The 21,920-nt window shown below is 48.9% G+C and overlaps 1 protein-coding gene and 1 long non-coding RNA gene across 13 annotated transcripts in view; one reads left to right on the top strand and one right to left on the bottom strand.

Annotated features, from left to right (window-relative positions):
• Positions 1-4,043: 4,043 nt before the first annotated feature.
• The window catches only part of TMEM241 (transmembrane protein 241), a 115,764-nt gene continuing 97,887 nt past the window's right edge, over positions 4,044-21,920 (bottom strand). For 4 of the 12 annotated variants that reach the window (XM_064577817.1, XM_064577816.1, XM_064577825.1 and 1 more), the window contains one exon: positions 4,044-7,788. In XM_064577817.1, coding sequence (XP_064433887.1) covers positions 7,390-7,788 — 399 coding nt within the window. In that variant the 3' untranslated portion in view covers positions 4,044-7,389. Of the gene's footprint in view, positions 7,789-8,413; positions 8,540-8,864; positions 8,975-14,007; positions 14,138-15,351; positions 15,417-15,458; positions 16,672-21,920 lie in introns of those variants that run through there. The other 8 variants (XR_010407284.1, XM_064577818.1, XR_010407285.1 and 5 more) reach the window with 8 other exon arrangements.
• LOC135362506 (uncharacterized) lies at positions 14,045-20,917 on the top strand. Its single transcript, XR_010407286.1, has 3 exons — positions 14,045-14,185; positions 15,343-15,463; positions 19,666-20,917. It is a non-coding gene; the product is annotated as an uncharacterized LOC135362506 (long non-coding RNA).

The following is a 21,920-nucleotide window of genomic DNA, read 5'->3' as shown; positions in this document are numbered from 1 at the left end:
CATTCAGCGTGTGTGTGTGAAGAATGAAGGAGCGAGGAGAAAATGAAGGAACGATGGACATCACTTGCCAGGGCACAGAGAGAGCCTGGACAGGCTCTGGGATTCTACCTCTGACTTAGCGCCCTCTTCCCCCAGCTCCCCGTAACTTCCCAGGGCCCCAGCACACCCCTGGTGCTGGGAACCAGGGTCTGGATTAATCCCCGGCCTCCCAAGGCTCCCCTGCTCTCCCTGAGGCTCATTCGGAATGACGGTGTGAAGACAAATGGGTGCGAAGGCTCGGCCTCGCCAGCCCCGCAGGCCCTTTCACACCGCAGGCCGGAAATAAAGAACCCAAATGTTCCTTTTGGCTCAGGCACCTGTTGAAATGGGATTCCACTCTCAGCTGCCAAGGGCGGGGAGCTGAGGGGGTGGCGGGGGCGCGGCTCCTTCAGACCCCTCCCCAGCAGATCCTGGATGGAGCCACACAAAGCTTTAGACACCACTGTTTGTTTTACGAAGGGCAGGCCACCGAAAATCAGTTCCCTGCAGGAGCAAAGAACCCCTCATTTCACCGGGAGCTCGGGGTGTCTGCTGCCTTCTGAAAGCTTCCAGAACAGAGGGAGCCTTGTGCAGGCTCTGGAATGGGCTCAGCCTCCCAGGCCGTTCGCCGCCCCCGTTCAGAGGACCCAGGGGCTGCCCGGCAGGTGGCCGGCGCGGGGGGCTGGGCGGTGAGCAGCACCCAGCCTGCGGGAGGGCCGCCAGCGTGGGGCTCGCTCCTCTGGTTTGCTCAGAACCCAGCCATCTGGGGAGGGGGCTCAGGGGGTGGGCAATGCCCATGGACAAGCCAAAGCGTGGGGGGGGGGCAGGAAGACGGGTAGTGAAAACATTCTGGAGTCTGGGCTGAGGAGCAGGGAGCTTGGGGAGGTTTCCTGTCCTGTCAGAGCCTCTGAGGCCTCATTAGAGGTCGGACCTTCAGGGCTGTAAACAGTTGGTGAGAGAACGTCTCTGGAGCACCTGCACCCTGTAAGGAGCGTCCCGGGCACTCCGAAGCCTAAGCTCTCCCATCCCAGCACCCAACCTCCCTCCCCGGCCTCCCTCAGGCTTTGGCCTTGGCCCTCAGCCGCCACTCCCTGCACATGGTCGGACTTGCCCGCCTCCGACTCTGCTCCGTCTGCTCTCGCAGGTCCGGGCCCCCCGTCCCCTGGCATGGGGAGGGCCCGCAAGCGGGGCCAGGAGCTCAGGCGGCCTCCTTCAAGTCCTCACACCGGCTCTAACTCGCCCCAGGGCCTCAGGGGAGTTACCTTCTCTGTGGCTGCCTTCTCCTCTGCAAGACGAAGCCACCGGCAAGCCCTCCACCAGAGGCTCCTCGTGAGGACACCCGGAGATGCCTCACGAGCGGAGCACTTCGAGCAGCTCCGCTCGGCGCAGGGTCAGCCTCAGCGCGGGGCCGCGCAGCCCGCCAGCCCGCCAGCCGCGCGCTCCAGTGTGCCCGAGATCCCGCACATCGGGGACGAGAAATTCTGTACTTTTCAGGAGGCGCTCGGAAGAGTCTGACTTTCCCTTCCCGGCTTTATTTTCTTAAAGGCTCTTAAATCTCTGAAATTCCATTATTTACTCGTTTGCCGTCTGTCTCCATCACTACCGGAAAGCAAGCTTCAGGAAGGCCAAACAGCCTGACACGTAGTGGACTCTCGATAAGTTCTGAATGAACGAATGAGTGAAGGAGGTATTATAGCCCAGAGTACAGATCTGCCCTGTAATGGGCTCTGGGCAAGCCTGGGACCGTCAGCTGGGGCCCTGCTGCCCGGGGCGAGAGGTCAGCTGGAGCAGCGACTCCTTCTCCTGGAGCAACAGTCTCTTCTGGGGAGGAGCTCAGAGAGCTCAGATCGGAGCCACGTAAGAGGACCAGCGTTCCAAGACCTCCGCTCTATTATCTATTGCTGTGTGACAGACTTTCCCTGAAACCTAGTGGCTTAAAACAATTTCTCATAATTTTGTGGTCAGGAATTCACGCAGCTGCGGTGGGGCTGGGTGACTCTTCTGCTCCACGTGGCATCCACTGAGGTCACCTGATGGCAGTCAGCTGGAAGATGGGCTGGTCCAGGGTGTCCAGGACAGCTTCCCTCACAGTCTGGTGGCCTGGTACGGTGTCTAGAAGGGGGTGCTCAGCAGGGCCTGTCTACTGGAGCACCTGCACCTGGTCTCTGCAGCACAGAATCCTCAGTGTGGCCAGACTTCCGCATGTCAGCCCAGGGCTCCCAGAGCTTGTTCTAGAAGACTAAGGCAGATGCTGCAAAGCTGCTCTTGACTTGGCCTTGGAAGTCATGTAGCATCACTTCCACCATGTCCTACTGGCGGAAGCAAGTCACAGAGCTAGCCAAGGTTCAAGAGAAAGGGCCAGAAACCACACAGGGGAGTGAATACCCTCAGAGTTGGGGTGTGGGCATCTTGGGAACAAGCCAGCACAGCCTCCCTCTGGGTGGGGCAGAGGTTACAGAACCTGAAGCCAGGGCAGGGCCAGGAGAAGCTCAAGAGCCTCACTCCTTACTGGCCTTCCCCGGAACAAGAATCAAAGGACCACAGACTCCCAAAGAGTCCCAACCCCTTGAGCTTCCAAATGTTTCCATATTCTATTTCAGTACTTTGCCCAAGCCAGCCACTCAAGAAAGATACCATGTTCTAAGCGTGCCTAACCAGCCACTGCATTCGTATGTGCTTACGTTTTCAGCCAGACCTGTAACTGTACCCCCTTTGGTGGGCCTGCAGACCAAGTGCACTGTCACCCAGGCTCCTTCAACCTTCAGACTCCACAGCCACCAGAACATGCCCGTCCCTGAGAAACCGAGCCTGAGCATTCAGCGGTGGCTGCTCGTTCTGGAAACGGTAAGAGCTATAGTTCAGGTGGGAGCAGCATGATTCCCAAAGGGCTGCTGGTCACTCCAACCCCATGCAGGGAGGATCTCAGACACAACCCAAGGGAGGAGACTGGTGGGAGCAACGAGAACACAGGGAAGGCAGCTGGGACACGGACCGTAGACCCCACCCTTTGGCAAAGCCGTGGCCTCCAGGGAGAAAGCCACGAGGGACCGCACCGACGTCAGGCATCCATATGGAAGCACTTAAGTGCAGGATGGATAACTCCCTGTGAGATGGGAGCGGCTTCCTTTCTCCTTCACCACGGAACTCTCTCGGCTGAAGGTGGACAGGCTTCATCAGAGAGACCTGGCTTCGAGCTCTCACCGGGTGACCCTGGAAAACGTACTGAACCTCTCTGAATCTCCCTGGTAAAACGGGGGAGAATGCTGTCTGCCCCACCACTGGTAAAACGAAATGATGTGACACGTAGAAAGCGCCCAGAACATGGCGGCCTTTGATAAGCATTCAATAACTCAGTGTCTTAGATACAGTTATGGGGTCGGTATCTCCAGCAGCTGCGGCTAACACCCATCTCCTTCCCCACTTCCCTGGCTCAGCGTAGGTGAACCGCTCCAGATTAGCACTGACCAACAGACACATCATGCGAGCCAAATCTATAGATGGCAGTTTTCCAGCAGGCCCATTAAAAAAGGTAAAAAGAAATGAGACATTCTTTTTGATAATGTTTTATTTAATCTAACATATCAACATATCATTTCAATCCATAACCAGTACAAAAATTATTACAAAATATTTTACATCCTTTTTTTATACTAAATCTTTCAAATCAGCGTATACTTACACTTATTTACGGCACATCTGAATTTGGATGCTTACCATTTCGGTGCTCAATGGTCACACGTGGCTATCTCGAGTCACCCTGCTGGACAGCACTGGCCCAGTAGAAGGAGCAGGGTCACCCTCACTGTTCAGAGCTAAGTAGCCTGGATGTTGGTAGAAGTCTGGGCCTGTGTTTAAGATGCAAGAACTCTCCTCCCAACCCTCATTCCCGAGGATAACAACTGTTTTTACAATACTCTCCAGCCGAGTTTGAAGAGAAAGGCAAATTACTATGAAAACAGTTTATTTTTTTTTTCTATCCATAGCAAATTAATAACAATACACAATCACACAGAACCTTGCCTCTCTGGATGGAAAGCATACTCTTTATTCGTACAAATGAAAAAACCAAGCACTTTGGCTTTGACTTCGGGCCAGCAAGGTCAGGGATCATCAGGACCCAGAGAGGACATGGCGAAACGGATCATTTTCGACAGAAGGGAGTGCTGGTGTTACCTGGGGATTCCCACCCACAGAGGGGCCCAGAGAGCCACAGATAATGAGAGCTAAGGAGGCTGCAGTAATCTGGGCCAGCCCCCAGATCTACAGAGCTCTGGGCTCACCTGCATTCAGAGCTGAGCATGTGAACTTGGGCATAAAACATAGAAGTTAAGGCTTGTGGAGAAAAAAAGCCCTAGAAAAGATAGAAGCTGAAGGAAACAGAACGGTCTATTGAAGAAACCCCTTATCCTCTGCCTCCTGCTAGTGTCAAAGTAAGAGAAGACCTGAGTTTTTAAAACAATGAAACTGGACCACTTTCTTACACCATACACAAAAATAAACTCAACACAGATTAAAGACCTAAATGTGAGACCGGAAACCATACAAATCCTAGAAGACAGCACAGGCGGTAATCGTTCTGACATCAGCTGTAGCAACATTGTTCTAGTTATATCTCCTGAGACAAGGGAATAAAACACAAAAATAAACTAGTGGGACTACATCAAAATAAAAAGCCCTGCACAGCAACCATCAACAAAACAAAAAGACAACCTACTGAATGGGAGAAGATATTTGCAAATGATATATTCAATAGGGGTTAGTATCCAAAGTTTATAAAGAATTTATACAACTCAACACCAAAAAAAGCAAACGATCTGATTAAACAGTGGGCAGAGGACCTGAACAGACATTCCTCCAAAGAAGACCTACAGATGGCCAACAGACACTTGAAAAGGTGCTCAACATCACTCATCCTCAGGGAAATGCGAGTCAAAACCACTAAGAGATATCACCTCACACCTGTCAGAATGGCTAAACTCAAGACAAGAAACAACAAGTGTTGGTGAGGATGTGGGGAAAAAGGAACCCTCGTGCACTGTTGGTGGGAATGCAGACTGCTGCAGCCACTGTGGAGAACAGTGGAGGTTCCTCAAAAAGTTAAAAATAGAGCTACCCTATGATCCAGTAATTCCACCACTGGGTATTTACCCAGGGAAAATGAAAACACTAACTTGAAAAGACATATGCACCCCTATGTTTATTGCAGCATTATTTACAATAGCCTTATGGGTAAAGAAAATATGTACACACACACACACACACTGGAATATTAAACAGCCATAAAAAAGAGATGAGATCATGCCATGTGAGATAACGTAGACAGTCCTAGAGGTAGTATTATGCTAAGTGAAATGTGAGTCAGAGAGAGACAAATACGCTATGACTCCACTTATAAACAGAACCTAAAAAAAATGAATAAACAAAAGGCAGAATCAAAACTATAAGTACAGAGAACAAATTGATGATTGCCAGAGAGGTTGGGGGTACAAGGTTGGGCAAAACAGGTGAAGGGGGGGGGAGGGAATGAGTTATGGAACGAGTAAGGCACGGGAATAAAAAGCACAGCAAAAGGAATACAGTCAATATTATAACAACGATGTATGGGGACAGATGGGAGCTACACTTGTGGTGAGCACAGCATAATGTATAAACTTGTCAAATCACTAAGTTGTACACCTGAAATCAATATAACATGTGTGTCAACTCTACTCAAATTAAAAAATTAAAATAAAAAAATAAAAACAATGGGACTCTGGAATGCCAATTAAAAAAAATCAAATGAACAAAAATTTAAAAATCCTCAGTAGAGATTCTTTGAAGAAGAGGTCTCCTTGGGGCACCTGGGTGGCTCAATGGGTTAAGTGTCTGCCTTCAGCTCAGGTCATGATCCCAGGTCCTGGGATCAAGTCCCGAGTTGGGCTCCCTGCTCAGCGGGAGTCTGCTTCTCCCTCTGCCACTTCCCCCTGCTCCTGCTCTCTCACTTTCTCTCTGAAATAAATAAATAAAATCTTAAAAAAAAAAAAAAAAAAAAAAGAACAGGTCCCCTGGAAACCAGAGATGGGCCCATTAACTGTGCATGATTCTTTCCAGACTTAGGAATCTCCACTTGCCCTAATGGCACTTGGAAAGACAGGCTTATGATGACATTTCAGATGCCACTTTCCATAAAAGAAGAACTCAGTTGTACAGAGAGAGTTTTGTGGGGGCAAAAGAATGAGGGCAATTCTAAACTCAGTTTTCTACTTGATCCTCAGCCTTTATACAGTTTAACACCCCAGATGAAGAACAAAAAGCAAACTGAAACAGCATCTGTGTCCAGGTCACGCTGAACATCTTTTACCTTAAATGACACGCAGAGACCAGGAAAAGACAAGGAAATGGGTTTAAGGTGCCCAAAGTTCCAAATATACGAATCCGTTCCCATCTGTGTCATTTTCTGTTTGTTTTTTCAACAAGCTGGAGAGAACATGCAGGAAGAATGGCCCCTGACTGAGCTAACCTTATTCTTCACAGAGCCGAGAATGGAGAGGCTCATTTCCCAGAGGCTAAAGATGGTTCTCCATCGATGACGCGCATGTCCAACACCGCAAGCCTGGCTTCCTGCCTGGGGAAGACTCACCATGACTTCACTACCTTCTACATCTCCGAATGACCAAAACCGACATCCGGCAGAGTAGTTAGGGTATTCAGAACCTGTCATGAGCAGAAATATTGGGAGTTAGACACTATTCTCTTAAACCTTCATTGTGGGTTCAGAATCAAGTTACCATTTCATGCATATTCATTCATTTGACTCCCCCAGAGGCAAGGTTTAGAGTTTTCATCCAATTTTTAATCCAGCCTGAAATATATACTTCAGTGTTCAATGATTTGAAACCTCCTCTGAGCCATCAGGGAATTAAATGGATTAAAAGCTTTAAGGAATATGAATATAAATGTGTGTGCCTGTGTGTATACATATGTTCTATGTTTGTTTCACTGTCCAGGGAGCATCAAGAATTATAATCGCTATTCCCTTTGGTGATCACTGAGGAGCAAGTGAACCTAACAGTGGGCAAAGAAAGTGTGTACAGAATTCAACACAACACAACACACGGTCACCAAAAGGCTTCGGCACTCAATCCGGAGTAACAATGTCCTTGCTGGTGTCTTCCTTGGCTCGGAACTCTGGCTCAACCCTCACCCCTGCCCCGTCCCCCAGTGGAAGCCCTCCTGGGGAATTCTGTCTGTGCTCGTAAGCTGCTGAGGGTAGGCTCCAGGCAAGCCCATGGGAGCAAGGGAAGGACGTCCCCAGAAGAGTCTCTAAAGATGTAAAAACACAAAACAAAACGAAGTGCCACGAAATGCCTTGAGCCCACCACCATCAAGTAGTCAAAGCAGTGTTTGGTGACAGGTGTTTAGTAAGGAGGCCTGCGTATCAGTCCAGGTGAGCAGAGCCATCCCTGTACAGGGGGGACTCCCGTAGCTGGGTCTGCACCCCTGGGCACGGCGCGGTCCGCAGGACCTGAGGGAGCCTCTGGGAGCAGAAAGACAGAACACAGTCCACTCTCTGCAGCAGCCCAGAGACCCGCGGAGAGTTCTCCTCGATGCAGTGAGAAGCGGTGGCCTCACCGTCCCGGCTTTCTTCCCTCTAACACACTCGACAGGGAGGTCCGACGTCCAGGGGCTGTGTACCCTAGCTGGCACCTGTGAGTCGACTCTTCCTGCCCTTAGGAGCCCTTCTGCTCCGAGAAAACCAGCAAGGCCTCTCCAAGTCCACCGAGCAGGAGGCTGCAAAAAACAGCAAGAGGTCAGCTTTCCTGTCCCTTGAGCCTGGAGGCTGTGGACCCACCAAGCTGCCCGGCGCCCACCTGCAGCAGGGCAAGGGACCCCTCATTCTGGGGCGGGGACTCTCTCTCCAACCCCCCCCCGCCCATCCCCTGAGCCTGCCTGCTGCTGGGTCTGGCCCTGTATCTGCCTGGTCGTCCCAAGTAAACGTCAGCGGTGAGCCAGGAGGGGGAGTGGGCTGCAAGGTAGGGTTTGATCCCTTCCCGCTGGGCAGAAGGTGGTGTGTCTCGCTCATCCTGGCCCAGTGGAGGTGACTGTGTTCCAGCAAATTCTCTGCCGCAGACACGGAGGGGAGAGGGCGCCCCATGTAGCCACCGGGGGCTTTCTGCTGGTCAGGGTTGATGACAGGACACCACGCAGGTTTCCATAACCTTATCATTATTGAGGTGACAGTCTCCGAACCCTGTTACTTCACTGAGACTAACAGAACATTTAGAGATGAAAATACTAAAGGTGAATCATGAATTTCCCATCAGAGCAGAAAGAAATATGGTCAGCGATTCGAAAATGAAAAGGTAGCGGGAAATCTGCAGATGGGGAGAAGGAGGAGTAGAATATTTTAACATGCCTCAAATTGAGTACATCCCAAGGTCTGTACATTTTCTGTTTTAAACTTCTCCGTAGACAATCTGCTGTCTGTCTGAATCCCCAGCTTCTCCCCACAAAGCCTTCTGGGCCCTGGGCCGGGCCATCCCTGCAGGAATATGACGGGAGGTCACGGAGGTGATGGAATGCCCTCGGTCAGAGGTGCCAACAGCCTGTCAGTTCTACGCGTGCGACCCATCTTCCCCCACCTCCCCCACGTACCCACATGCCGCACACTCACATTGAGCCAATGGCGTCCTTACGTTTCTGACGTACGCCCGGGGCACCGACTCTATGAAACTCGCGGGGGCTGTGCACACTACATTCCCGGTGAGAAATGTCACCCATGTGGTGACTCCGACGTAAAGCTAACTTGTACTGTCTGCCCTGTTCGGCACAGGAATGAACTGCGTGTGAGACTACCGAGACAATACCTGGGGCCACACTGGGGCAGGCACTGATGAGCTACGTGATCCCGTGCATGATTCAGCTCTCGCCTCCGGCGGGCCACGGGAGGTGGTCACATCCGGCAGTCTCTGTGAGGCTGAAAGGGATATACATGAAGCCACCAGCCCCCGCACTTGGCCTATAATGGACAAGCGATAAAACACTATCCTGTTGACTAGCTGACCGCCGCCCACCCTGAGAGCTGGCCTCCCGACTCTGCTCGAAGACTTCACATGAGGGGCACGGCCCGCTGTTGAGCAGCCGGCCACGGGGTTCAAGCCCCCCTCGATGGGCGTCTTACTCATGCAAGACCCTGGGCAAATGGCTTCTCCCTCCAGGGGGAAGTCCTTCCTCAGACTGACCCAGCAGCTGCTTCTTACAACCTCACCTGTGAGTCCCAGTTCTGCTTTCTAGAGCGCCAGAAACCAGATCTACGCCCTTACCCCCGTCAACCCTAGAGAGCAGTGAAAAGCCCCAAACTACCATCCTCTCCTGTCCCTGTGACGGAAGGCTCCGGGGGAGAGCAGAGGCACTCGCCAAGCAGGGGAATAGCTGGGATGGAAAGGCGAGGGGCGTGAGGGGGATGTGTGCCTCATGTCTGAAGCTCCAAGTTGGAATGTACTTTCTTCTTTGTACAGAAATATTAGAAATAGTGACAAGAAGCCGATAAATTATCTCGAACGCACATTTAACTCATAATAACGTAACTGAAGTTAGTATCTACGTTATAAGCGAAGCAAATGTCTGAGGACCTTCCTAGATCTATTATCATCGTTTACAGGATTGTTTCTGTGAGAAACCGGGGTCCAAGTTCCAAAAGACCATATTTGGAAACACGACCCATTTGTGCTGGGCCCTGGTCTAGTTCCGGGACGTGGGAGGGCCCTATCACCTCTTCTCTTTGGATGAAGAAGTCACTGTGAAGGGGAAGCCATTCTTCCAGTACAGAGGCTCAGCGCGTCTTCTCCTTTTATGCAGATCTACTGTTCCTTTCAACATCCCTTAAGGAACACACACACACACACACACACACACACCCATCTTCTTTTTTTTTTTATTTAAAGATTTTTATTTTTATTTATTTGAGACAGAGAGAATGAGAGACAGAGAGCACATGAGAGGGAGGAGGGTCAGAGGAAGAAGCAGACTCCCCGCCGAGCAGGGAGCCCGATGCGGGACTCGATCCAGGGACTCCAGGACCATGAGCTGAGCCGAAGGCAGTCGCTTAACCAACTGAGCCACCCAGGCGCCCCACACCCATCTTCTTAAACACCCCGGGGCAAGTGCGGAGTCACGGTGACCTGGCGTAAAGGCTGTAAGGCCCTTGGGCTGGGGAGGGGCTTATTTCTGCAACATCACCGGGGGCTCAGTCATTTCTACAGCTTCCAGTAATCCTCCTTAGTCACCAGGGAGAAGAACAGGCCATGGGCTGGCTCGTTGCCCCTTCTCCCCCGACAGCTTTAGAACAATGCCCAAGTGTAATAACCTTGCATCTCATCCGTTGGGCTTAGCTATTGCATGAAACACCAAAGCAGCTTAGTGAAGGCTCCGAAAGGAAACAAACCTCGGTTCAGTTTACTGGTAAGAGAGCCAGGGAGGTGAGCTTTGATGTTGTTTTCTAAACAGCAGGAGAAGCTGACACAGGGTGCAGGAATCTTAATAGCATTACAACTATTTAAGTCAGAGCCTCACTGAACTGTTTGCAAATCTCGTAATCCCCATCATTCCTGAAGTGAACACGCTTCAAGCAACTCAGGCACACACACCAGGGTGGAGAGCACCCCCAGCCAGAAAGATTCAGCACGAGCTTCTCTTCCGGGGAGGGGGAGGTTATTCGCAGCACCCCTCCAATCCTTCTCTGTCCTCCCATCGGAAGAGGCCCCAACTCAATTTCACATTCACTGCCGTGCTTATTCAAGCACCTACTGACCCCATGAGACGGGGGGCAGACCCTGCACCCTGTTCCGGCTGGAGGCCCAGTACTTCACATAGCACCCAATACGTATTTTCTCAACGAATGACGAGGAATTCTTATCCTGGCTCCCCCTCCTCCCATCTATATTCAAATCCATGTGGGCATGGACTATCGAAGTCAGCACGGCCTCCCCCACGCCAGGCTGGCTGAGACTGGAGGACCCTGTATCAGCTACATCCAACATCCAAACGATTTTGGCTTTTTCTCTTTACCTCACCAAAAGATATCTGCCTAATGTACCATTCCCTTGGAGACTTGCTGAGGGACAGTTCATATTCTGATAAATTACTCTGTGTTGAGAGGTAATGAGTGATAGTTATTTAGAAAGCCCTTCCTTCTTAGCATTTTAGAGTTTTTAACTCAAGTGGAAAACTGATAAATTTCAGTCACTGTGATCTTAGCTGCACTCTGGGGTGCACCTGGGGGGAGTACTTCCTTCACCCCTAAATTCACTCTTCCGATAAAGGGGTTTGGGCAGTCTCCACGCAGTGTCCTAAACTTAAAGGCATAAGACATCGTTACTCAAAGATGGTATGAGACCACTTTCTAAAGACTGCTGGTGTTAGTGAGGTTTATGCTAAGATCGAGCAGGATGGTAACCCATGATCAATGGCAGGCTCCGCGAATGATTGGCAAAGGCGATAAGTGATCACAGAATCCTCAGAACAAAGAGGTTGTGTTTTGGTTATTTGTTTTCTCTTCTTGTACCTAAACTATTACAAAGAGAAGAGAGTCTCTCCTGGTCTAAAAAGGATTCAAAGAAGGGGCACCCACAACTAATTCTACTCAACAGGGACACTGCTCACAGTTCAGAATTTTTTCTTCTGTATGTGTTGGATCCCCTTTGTTGAAATTTTGGTTTAGAGGGAATTCATATCTATATATACCATAAAACTCTTAATTAAAAGGGAATAATTAAATATTAATCTGGATATTTAAATTTGGGGCTTGCAGTAGATTGTTTTTGTAATTAAAAACAAGATGATTTGCTGGACAAGAGCAGTTGCTTTTTTTTTTTTTTTTAAACCCATCGAATGATAGCTGTTACAGTCTCATTGCTATTTTTTTTTTTTTAAGATTTTTATTTATTTGTCAGAGAGAGAGAGAGCACAAGCAGGGGGAGCAGCAGAGGGAGAGGGAGAAGCAGGCTCCTCACTGAGCAACGAGCCCAATGTGGGACTCGATCCCAGGACCCTGAGATCATGACCTGAGCCGAAGGCAGATGCTTAACGACTGAGCCACCCAGGCGTCCCAAGAGCAGTTGCTTTTAAGAAAAGACTTTAAGGGGCGCCTGGGTGGCTCAGTCGTTAAGTGTCTGCCTTCAGCTCAGGTCTTCATCCCAGTGTCCTGGGATTGAGCCCCACATCGGGCTCCCTGCTCAGCGGGAAGCCTGCTTCTCCCTCTCCCACTCCCCCTGCTTGTGTTCCCTCTCTCTCTCTCTCTGTCTCTGTCAAAATAAATAAATAAAATCTTAAAAAAAAAAAGACTTTAAAAGTTGACCAACATCGGTACTTAGGTTTATAATTTTTCTTGCATACAGGAGTTAGAAGGCTGGCCACGCATTTATTCAGCCCTTAGGCCTAGGTGGAAAGACGCACAGGGGCAGGACTATGGTTCCCCTCCTGGAGGAGCTCACAGCGGCGGGTAGATGGGGTGTGCACACCCACCTGTCACTCAGCGTGGTGCGAGCTGATGGGGCTGTAGGCAGAGAGGGTGGGAGGGGCTGCCGAGGACCTGACACGTGAGCAAGCTGACCAAACCTCCAATTTAGGAGATAAGCAGGTTTCTAAGATCTTGCTGAAATTCTGAATGGCATTTTGTCCATTAACCACCACAAACCTTTAGATCCATGATTCCCAGCTGGGGCAATTTTGCTCCCCAGGGGACACTGGGAATATCTGGAGACATCTAAGGAGGTGCTATTGGCATCCAGTGGGGTGGGGCTCAAGTTTGCAGCTAAAACCCTACAAAGCATAGGACAACCCCCTACAATGAATTATCTGGTCCCAAATGTCAACAGTGCTGAGGTGAAAAACCCTGCCTTATTTTATTTTATTTTAAAGATTTTTATTTATTTGAGAGAGAGAGATTGAGCATGAGCAGGGTGAGGAGCAGAGGGAGAAGCAGGCTGCCGTATGGGCAGGGAGCCCGATGCGGGGCTCGATCCCAGGCCCCTGGAATCATGACCTGAGCCGAAGGCAGACGATTAACCAATTGAGCCACCCAGGCACCCCGAAAAACCCTACTTTAGATGATGAGCTGTTTTGTGCAGCTAAAGTTGCTGCTGCCCCTGCCCCCCAGAAGGTAGATAATGACGCATCGTGCACTCATTTCCTGGATGGTGACCTCGCTGGGACCACAGACTGTGTCGGTAGCCTCGCAGCCCACCAAACACTTTTTTGTGAAATGAAATACGAGCAAATGGAGGTTGGGATGTAGCTGATACAGGGTCCTCCAGTCTCAGCCAGCCTGGCGTGGGGGAGGCCGTGCTGACTTCGATAGTCCATGCCCACATAAGGGGGCCGCCTCTACCTATTCCAGCAACAGGTGCCATGGGGAAGTACAGGCCCAACATAGCTGTTGGTCCCCATTTTCAAAAGAATCTGGAAATCTGGACCCTTATGGGGAAATCACCTGATTTCTCACAGTTAACTAATTTAAAATTTGCGACCCAAAAAACAAGAAACGATGATACAGGCAAACATGGTAGGTCCCAACAAAACGGTTCTGCGGTGCCTGCCCTTTGTGACTTCTGATCAGTCTAAGCTCCCACAAGCCAGCGGGCAGCCCTGCCCGGGCCCCGGCTCCGGGAGCTGGTCAGCCAGTCTCGGCCTGAGCACACCACTACATGGCCAATGCAGACTAGCTCTGTGCAAAAGACAGGAAATCTGAAATACGGTCTGACACTCCTCTTCTGGTGGCTCACTCTGTGGTTGGAAAATTCTTTGAGGCTGAAAACACACCATCCTTAAACTCAAGAGTTCTCAAAAATCAGGAAATTCCAAAGTCAAGGTTCCTTTTGCAATAATCACACATGCTGTTTCCTTGATTTGAGTACACACAGCCTTTCTTTCCATTTTGTGCAGGGCATACCATAAAGCTCACAGGATGTGAAAGAGCCTGGAGGCTTGGCCTCTTACAGACTGCTGCTGAGATACTCGGGCTGAGCATTTCCCCCCTGCCGGAGAGCCATCTGACTCCGCTAGTTCTCACACTCACTTCCACACCTGGGTTCTTAAAGTTCATTCTGAAATTCTGTACAAAACAGAGTTGTTGGAGGTTCATCTGTGAGAAAGAAAACCACCGTCAAGAATCTAGACTACCACCATGAAGGTGAGAATACAGACATTTGGGGAAGAGTGTTAAGAATGTAGCAGGATATCTTGGCAGTTGGGTGTCTGGACGTCACCTGCCCGCTGTGGGTGTCAGGCCTTCCTAGAAGGACAGGTGCAGGGGAAGAAGGAGGGAGCAGAGGATTAGCTCCCTGCCCCACAGCCCCAGCTCTGGTTCCAAATCACTGACTCTCACCATGGGCACCTCCTGCCTCTCCAGCCTTCCCTGTCTTCCCGGGGCCAGAGGGCCCAAATCCTCTTCCACCCACAGCCGCACTAAGCCTCTCTGTTCTGTGTAAGGTCCGGGTCAAGCCAGTTCGATAGCCCTCCTGATGGCCCGTCCTCTCTCCTTCCTTCGGCCCTCGCATTCGCTGTGCATTCAGACCATGGCTATCTTATCCCATAAATTATCTTTATGATTTCCCTGCCTCTTCCCCTCCTTGAGGGCTGAATGATGTCTTATTTTGCATGCAGTAGTCACTCAATAAATATTTTTAGCTAACTGATAGAATTATATAGTATTAAAAAACCTAAGACAATGAGATCTTTTTCCTATCATCATTTCACTGGACATTCTTAGTTCACCATGTCAGCCCTTGAACAAGAAATAGAGCTGTCTTGTCCTGGGTAACGCTCCTTCTGTGTTGCTGTCGAATTATCTAGAAGTTCTTTATAGATGGTCATACTGGTGAGAAGAGGAACATATAGGCCAATTTCTCTTATACCTCCACTGCTGGTAAATCCTTGGTGTTTGCCTAGTCAGTCCTAAGGAGGTACATGAAGGTTATGGGACTTTGGACACACACAGGTCTGCTTTTGAATCCTCGTCCAAACACAGTAGCTATAAAATCTTGGAAAAATAACTATATAAAACCAGTGGTTCACCCGTAGTGCTTACGCTTCTGTGGACGAGTGGCTGACAGGTATGCGGGTGATGTTCTGTTTCTTGATCTGGGTGCTGGCTATAGTAGGTTCGGGATAATCAGTTTGTGAAAATTCATAAAACTGCATATTCATAATATATGTACTCCTTGGAATGTATATTTACAGGTCAATAAAATATAGACCCCAAACACCCTTTCTTCAACATTTGAGAGAAAGAAATTAGTATCCTGATGAAACCCAAACAATGAATTTGTTTTTCCTCTCTCTGTGCAGAAGACTTACCATCCCACCGTTGCACTGGTCAGGGTCGTATCAAACAGCAATACTGACGAGCCAGCCGTGATGACCTACAGAAATAATTTCAACAAAAGGCCATCAGACCAGCAGGACTTGGGTAATCTTCTCCAGAGTCCTTGTTTACAAGCTGAGTTCATGTTAGTTCAGATCCCAGACATCACCCGTTTCTATTTTACGTCCTTTCCCTCACACACTTGCTAGGCTGCTGTATTTAGTGCTCCCTCTGAGGTAAGTGTTTGGTGGAAAAAATGCTAAGTCCTAGTCTATTTGGGAGGTGAGAATCTTCAAAGAAACATTTAACTTCCCAACTCTCCAAAAGAGGAGGCACATAGCCAACATCTCACCCAACTCTCTCCAGGGCAGGGAGCTAGTAAGAATATGCATTTCCATCTTGTCTCAATGTGCAGAAATAATCCCCAAGGCCAGTTGTGCTCATTTATCTGTTCCCACATCCTCCAGATAAGAGGATGTCACCCTGCCTTTGCCCACAGCACCATCTCTCGCCCTGTCCTAATGCCCCATCTTTCTGGCCCATGATACAAGTTTTAAGAAACCAGGTGTTTCCTGGGGGAGGGAACAATGAAATCATTAATTATTTGCAGGGGCACCTGGCTGGATCAGTTGGCAGAGCGTATGACTCTTGATCTCAGGGTAGAGTTGGAGCCCCATGTTGGGTGCAGAGATTACTAAAAAAAATAAACTTAAAAAAAATATTTGCAAATACCTAGAGGCCAAAAGAGAGGGAAGAGGTTACCCCCACATCTCTCAAAGCTAGAAATGACAGAAAAGTCTCTTACGAATGGCAGTAATGGGACTCACGCTCCTACAGTCTCACTGAACAGGTAGCACAGAGAGTGTGGGTGAACCAAAGACCCAACTTTGTTATCAGTTGGAAAGCCTGCTCAGGAAAAGATGTTTTTTCCCAGAATTCTGTATTCTAAAATCCAAGACAGCTTCCATTGGGAAGGTGAGCCTACGGACTTGCTTTCTTGCAATGGGAAGCAGAAGCAGGCTGTCGTGGGATGGGTCGCTCAGTCTGGACACCCTGGGAAATGTGAAAAGCCATCATGCTGTCCTGGAGGCCTCTTCAGGTCTCCAAACTGGGAACCAGGCAGCAAGCAGGTGGCCAGAAGGAAGGAGAATGGTTACATGAATCTCATCCTCATTCACTTACCATCTCAAAAAGAAGTTTGGAAATATAAACCAGGAATGTTCAGTACAGAAACTCTGCGAGGTTTCAGAACCTGTGTAATTTACCCACTTGAGGTCCCTCTCTGCTTCTTTTATGGATTTCCAGCAAAAACCCTGACAACAAAACAGAACTGTGTTGTCTTCAGAAACAAAAATGAGGTGGCAACCAGGTCAGTGAGACAGCTGTAAAGCAGAACCCGCAGACCAAGGGGAGACAGGTTTGTCAGTGCTGGGGGGAGGGGAGCAGGATGAATGGCAGCGGATCTCCTACCCTCCCCTTGTTTCACTTAACATTATACTTAGGACTTTGCATCTATGGTCATAACTAGAGGGGGCCTAAAATTTTATTAGCTTGCCACGCAACTGTCTGGTTTTGGAAACAAGGTTATACTGACCACATAAGTTAGTGCTTCGGCTTCCCTGCTTACCTTCCTATAAAGGATGAAGGTGATCTTTACTGAGGACGTTAACTCTGACTTGAACGTCTTTGGTCCTTGGCCTTCTAGTTGGGACTGGCCTTTAACGGCCACCGTCCTAATCAAATCTTCTCTTTCTCCCCGATTCAAGTTTGTCATTTTCCCTTTTTCCAAAAATGTGTTTCGTCTAGGTTTTCCAACTCATTAACATTTCGCTATTTGGAAAAAAACTTTTTTTCTCATTTGTGCCCACTTTTATTACCTTCCCTTTTATTCTTACTTTTACTGTCATTTTCTCTTTCTTTTTTTTTTCCTTCCTTAGTCTTAACCAAAACTCAGCTTGTTAATCCCTCTTTATTTTTGCCACTTCTTGGGTATTTCCTGGGATGGAGCCAATGGGGATTTCTTAGAACCGCTGAAACAGGCTCTGTTGTACTGATGGATGGCTGTGGTGTTGGCAGCTTGGCATTAACAGAACATCTCCCTACATTTATGAAGGGCCCAAGTGGCCTCTCCTCATTCTTCATCATTGTCTTCAGGCCCTCCGCCCCTTTTCACCAGCTCTTCACGGCCTTCTCTGGTGGGCTTCGTCCCTTATTCTCTGATTGCGTCTCTCACACGGCTTTCCATCTAGCATGGGAGGCCGCCACCTCCCACACGGCCTGCAGTCCTCACAGCCTGGGACGCATGCCTCCCTTCCTCCGAGCACCTCTCTAGCTCAGGAGGAGTCCCATCTGCCGTGAGACAGACAACCGGCCTGTTTATTCCTATTAACCGCAACTTTTGCCAAGAAAAACACATCTTAAAACTTCCAAACCAGCCCTTACTTAAACTCACATTGGTTGAGTAGCCACACTGGAGCCTCGGCCATGTGCTGCTTCCTGGAAATGTTTGTACAGTCTCCTGCCTTTCTCCCAGGGCACTTTTTCAGACTTCTCTAAAGTTTTATCTCTCAATGAGCACCTTTTCGGCTGGCTGAGACACTCACTAAAATGTCACAAAGAGGTAGGTCTTATTTCTGTAATGAATGTATGGTGAGGTTGTCTACACTACGGAGCCACTGTGGAGCTCAAGAGACCACCCCGTGATCTCTTCAGTAAGAACCATGAGTTTCTGAGGCTTCCCTATTTCCTTTTGCTTCCATTGCCAGCCCTAGCAGTCAGCACTGGAGGCGTTTTCTCTCTCTCTCTCTCTCTCTCTCTCACACACACACACACACACACACTCATCAAAGTTCTACCACTTCACAAAAGTCACTGCCGAAGATGGGAAGAGTAGCGGCCAACGACACCTCACTAAGAGGCAGACCCTGGGCAGTCGGCCAGCCTGACTTGCCCACTAAGCGACTTGCACCCACACATCAACCTCACCATGTGTGAGGTTCAAATTCATCCCTCAGCGAAGTGGAAAATTTCTTTCTTTTTTTTTTTTTAAGATTTTATTTATTTATTTGAGACAGAGAGAATGAGAGACAGAGAGCATGAGAGGGAGGAGGGTCAGAGGGAGAAGCAGGCTCCCCGCTGAGCAGGGAGCCTGATGCGGGACTCGATCCCGGGACTCCAGGATCATGACCCGAGCTGAAGGCAGTCGCTCAACCAACTGAGCCACCCAGGCGCCCCGTGAAGTGGAAAATTTCTATACGCCACAGGCTGCTCAAGGACACTCAAAAGTGGGAATGATATACCTGCTCATGCCAAAGGTCCAGTCCACTTACAGTTCCACTGAGGAACACACAGAAGCCAGGAGTAGCTGAGGGTGCATGGCTGGGTGCAGAGTGTCCTACGCGTGGTCACCTAGGGGCAGGACCTGAGAGGGGGGAAGGGGCTCCCCGAGATCACAGGTGGGGGAACTGTGAGCGAGAGATGGAGGCTCCAGGGGCCTGGGACCCTCACAACAGGTCAGCGCCCTCTCACAGCCAGAAACTCAAGAAAGGGCCCACACCAGCTCCATACAGCTTTTTTTTTTTTTTTTTTTAAGATTTTATTTTTTAAGTAATCTCTACACCCAACATGGGGCTCAAACTCACAACCCTGAGACCAAGAGTCGCATGCTCTACCGATTGAGCCAGCCAGGTGCCCCTCCATGTGGCTTTTTTGGAAAACAAGAATCCACTGAAAGCAGGAACTCAAACAGATATTTGTACACCCGAGTTCGTAGCAGTATTATTCACAATAGCCCAGATTTGGAAGCAACCCAAGTATGCATCAATGGATGAATGGATCAGCAAAATGTGGTACATACATAATTATTCAGCCTTTAAGAGGAAGGCAATTCAGACCCATGCTACAGCATGGATGAACCTGAAAGACATGATACTAGTGAAATAAGCCAGATACAGAAAGACAAGTGTTGTAGGATTCCACTTATATTAGGTACCTAGAGTCATCACATTCGTAGAGACAGAAAGTAGAATGGAAGTTACCAGGACTTGGGGGGAATTGGGCGTGGGGAGTTAGTGTGAATGGGGACAGAGTTTCAGCTTCGGATGATGAAAAAGTTCTGGTGATGAATGTTAATAAATGTGTAAACTTTTTTTTTTCAAGCCTTTAAAATGGCTAAAATGTGCTCAAGAAATAGACTTTGAGTTACTCCTAGAACTTGCCATTCAAGAGACTTCAGTAGCAGCCCTTACTAGCAACTGTTGTTCTTGCTTTCAGAAAGCATGTTTAAAAATACAAATTTTCCCCTCCAGAAGAAAGAGTCCTGTGGTCTGAGGAATGTCTCGGTCACACACACAGATCTGAACAACAAACACCAGGACCAGCCGCGGGCTGAGGGATGCCAACAACAGCAGAGCTCAATACATCGTGCCGGCCAATGGGCCTTTGAACTTCCTGGCTTTGTCAGCGGATGTCACAACCTCTGTTATTGAAGCAGATTTTGGTATTTAAAGCAGATCAGGCTTGTTTTTTAAACATGCATTCCGATCCTAAGACAAATTTTCTGTTTGTCCAAAGAGAAAGGGGAGTGGTGGTTGGTGGGAACCTGCCAGACAATCATGCATTTACGGGGGGATCAGAGAGTCGGGCTTGTTGTTTGTGATTGCTTTGTTATTGTTTAAACACATGCGACTTAAGAAGAAAGGGACCGAATGCAGCACAGAGAAAAGGCCTTGCACTGTCACTGCCTCAGGGACCGCCCGCACCTCCCACTTAAACTCACTGTAGTGTTTCTAGCACGGTTTCATACCGTCATGTTTGCTCAGCAAAGACCCTCTGCCTGGAACGACTTCACACAATTGGCCTCCCGACACAATTCCTGCTCACTTTTTGAAAATCCATTTCTAGAAAACTTTTACAGCTTTAAAAAAAATAAAAGATTTATTTATTTTAGAGAGAGGGAGAGAGCACAAGAGCATGGGGGGGAGGGGGAGAGAGGGAGAGGGAGAGAGAATCCTCAAGCAGACTACCCGCTGAGCACAGAGCTGACAAGGGGCTCGATCCCAGGACCCTGAGATCATGACCTTAGCCAAAACCAAGAGTTAGATGCTTAACCACTGAGCCACCCAGGTGCCCCTAAAAAACTTTTATGAACCTGACCCCCCCACCCCATCCACACATCTGGGTGGATCAGGCACCTCTTCCAGTGGCTTCCATACCCCTTGGCATTGCACGCGCCAAACTATGGAAATGTGTGGTCTCCCCCACCAGGGCGTGTTACGTTCCTCTCTGTATGTTCAACAGAGACCCACACACAGTAAGTGGCCGATACACCTCATTGGAGTTGGCAAGCCACAGTCTTGTTTATTTTTAAATCCCTTTTCATACATTAGGGGAAGTTGGAAGCCAGACTGGAGAACAACAGAAACACTCTGCTCATGTCTGCTTCTTTCCCCCATTACCTCCAGGAGGCTAGAAAGAGCTCCGCAGGGAGGATTCGCGACTGGCTCACTCTGGCTTCAAGTCCAAACATGTCAGGAAAGATTCTGATTGTCTCCTGGACCAACTGACCATGCCCGGGGTGGGGGTGGGGGTGGGGGGTGGGGGGGTACAGTAATGTAAAAATGTGGAAGTTCAACCTTGAACTTCATGGTTGGAATGAAGGAAGGCACATTTCCCTGGAGGAAGGAGGGAAAGTGCTGGGCAGACAGAAGAAGAGATGTCTTGCATGCCCTTGCCATTAACACCACCTGAGAGCCTGTAGGAAATGCAGAGTATCAGGCCCCACCCCAGACCTACTGAACAACATCTACATTTGAACAGACAGCCAGGTGATGCACTTTCATATTCAAACGTGAGGAGTTCTGCTCTACACCTTCCAACTCCAGCACCGTCTCAAGAACTACTCTGTCCAGCTGGTATGGACGGCTTGGCGTGGCCACATTTCCAAGGAAGGGGAGGCTGTAACTCCTTTCCAGGCCATGGAGCAGGAGGTATATGTCAGATTGTCCTGGAGTCCATCTGTGTTGTAGACTCACCTATGAATGTTACTAATAGGCCTTTTTAGGGTAAAGAGTAAAACCATAAAAATTTATAAACCAAGAGCAGATTATCTCTTTTTCACCCAAGACCCAAGGAACTATTCCAAATCCACCAGACACCAACCACAGCTAAGGCTGAGAACTCTATTTGGCAATTTAAAAACATTTAATTTAACCCTTATTATCAATCCTCTGATTTATTATAATGATCAGTGTAATTATTAATGATAGACAACTCAAGCTAAACTGGGCGTGGCTATCCATGGTTTGGTATCACCTCATTCAAGTGTATAATGAGTCTTCACTCTGTCAGGTATCAGAAGAACAATGTTTCCCATAAGCACAATGGGATCAAGAACATAGATGAGGGACAAAAGGAGATGAAGGGTATGGGAAGGAAGGATAAATTTTAAACCTAGAAAACCCCTGGGTGACTTTTAACAAACTCCTACATTTTATAGAAGAAGAGCTGAGTTAGGAAAGACATGACATGACTATCTCGTTCAGAGAAGGTAAGGGAAGAAAGT

The sequence above is a fragment of the Mirounga angustirostris genome, unplaced genomic scaffold (assembly GCF_029215605.1).
Source record: "Mirounga angustirostris isolate CCGP_5_RB_7025 unplaced genomic scaffold, mMirAng1.0.hap1 SCAF_14, whole genome shotgun sequence".
NCBI lineage: Eukaryota > Metazoa > Chordata > Mammalia > Carnivora > Phocidae > Mirounga > Mirounga angustirostris.
The sequence above is the reverse complement of the archived record's forward strand: the minus strand, read 5'-3'. Positions and strand labels throughout refer to the sequence as shown.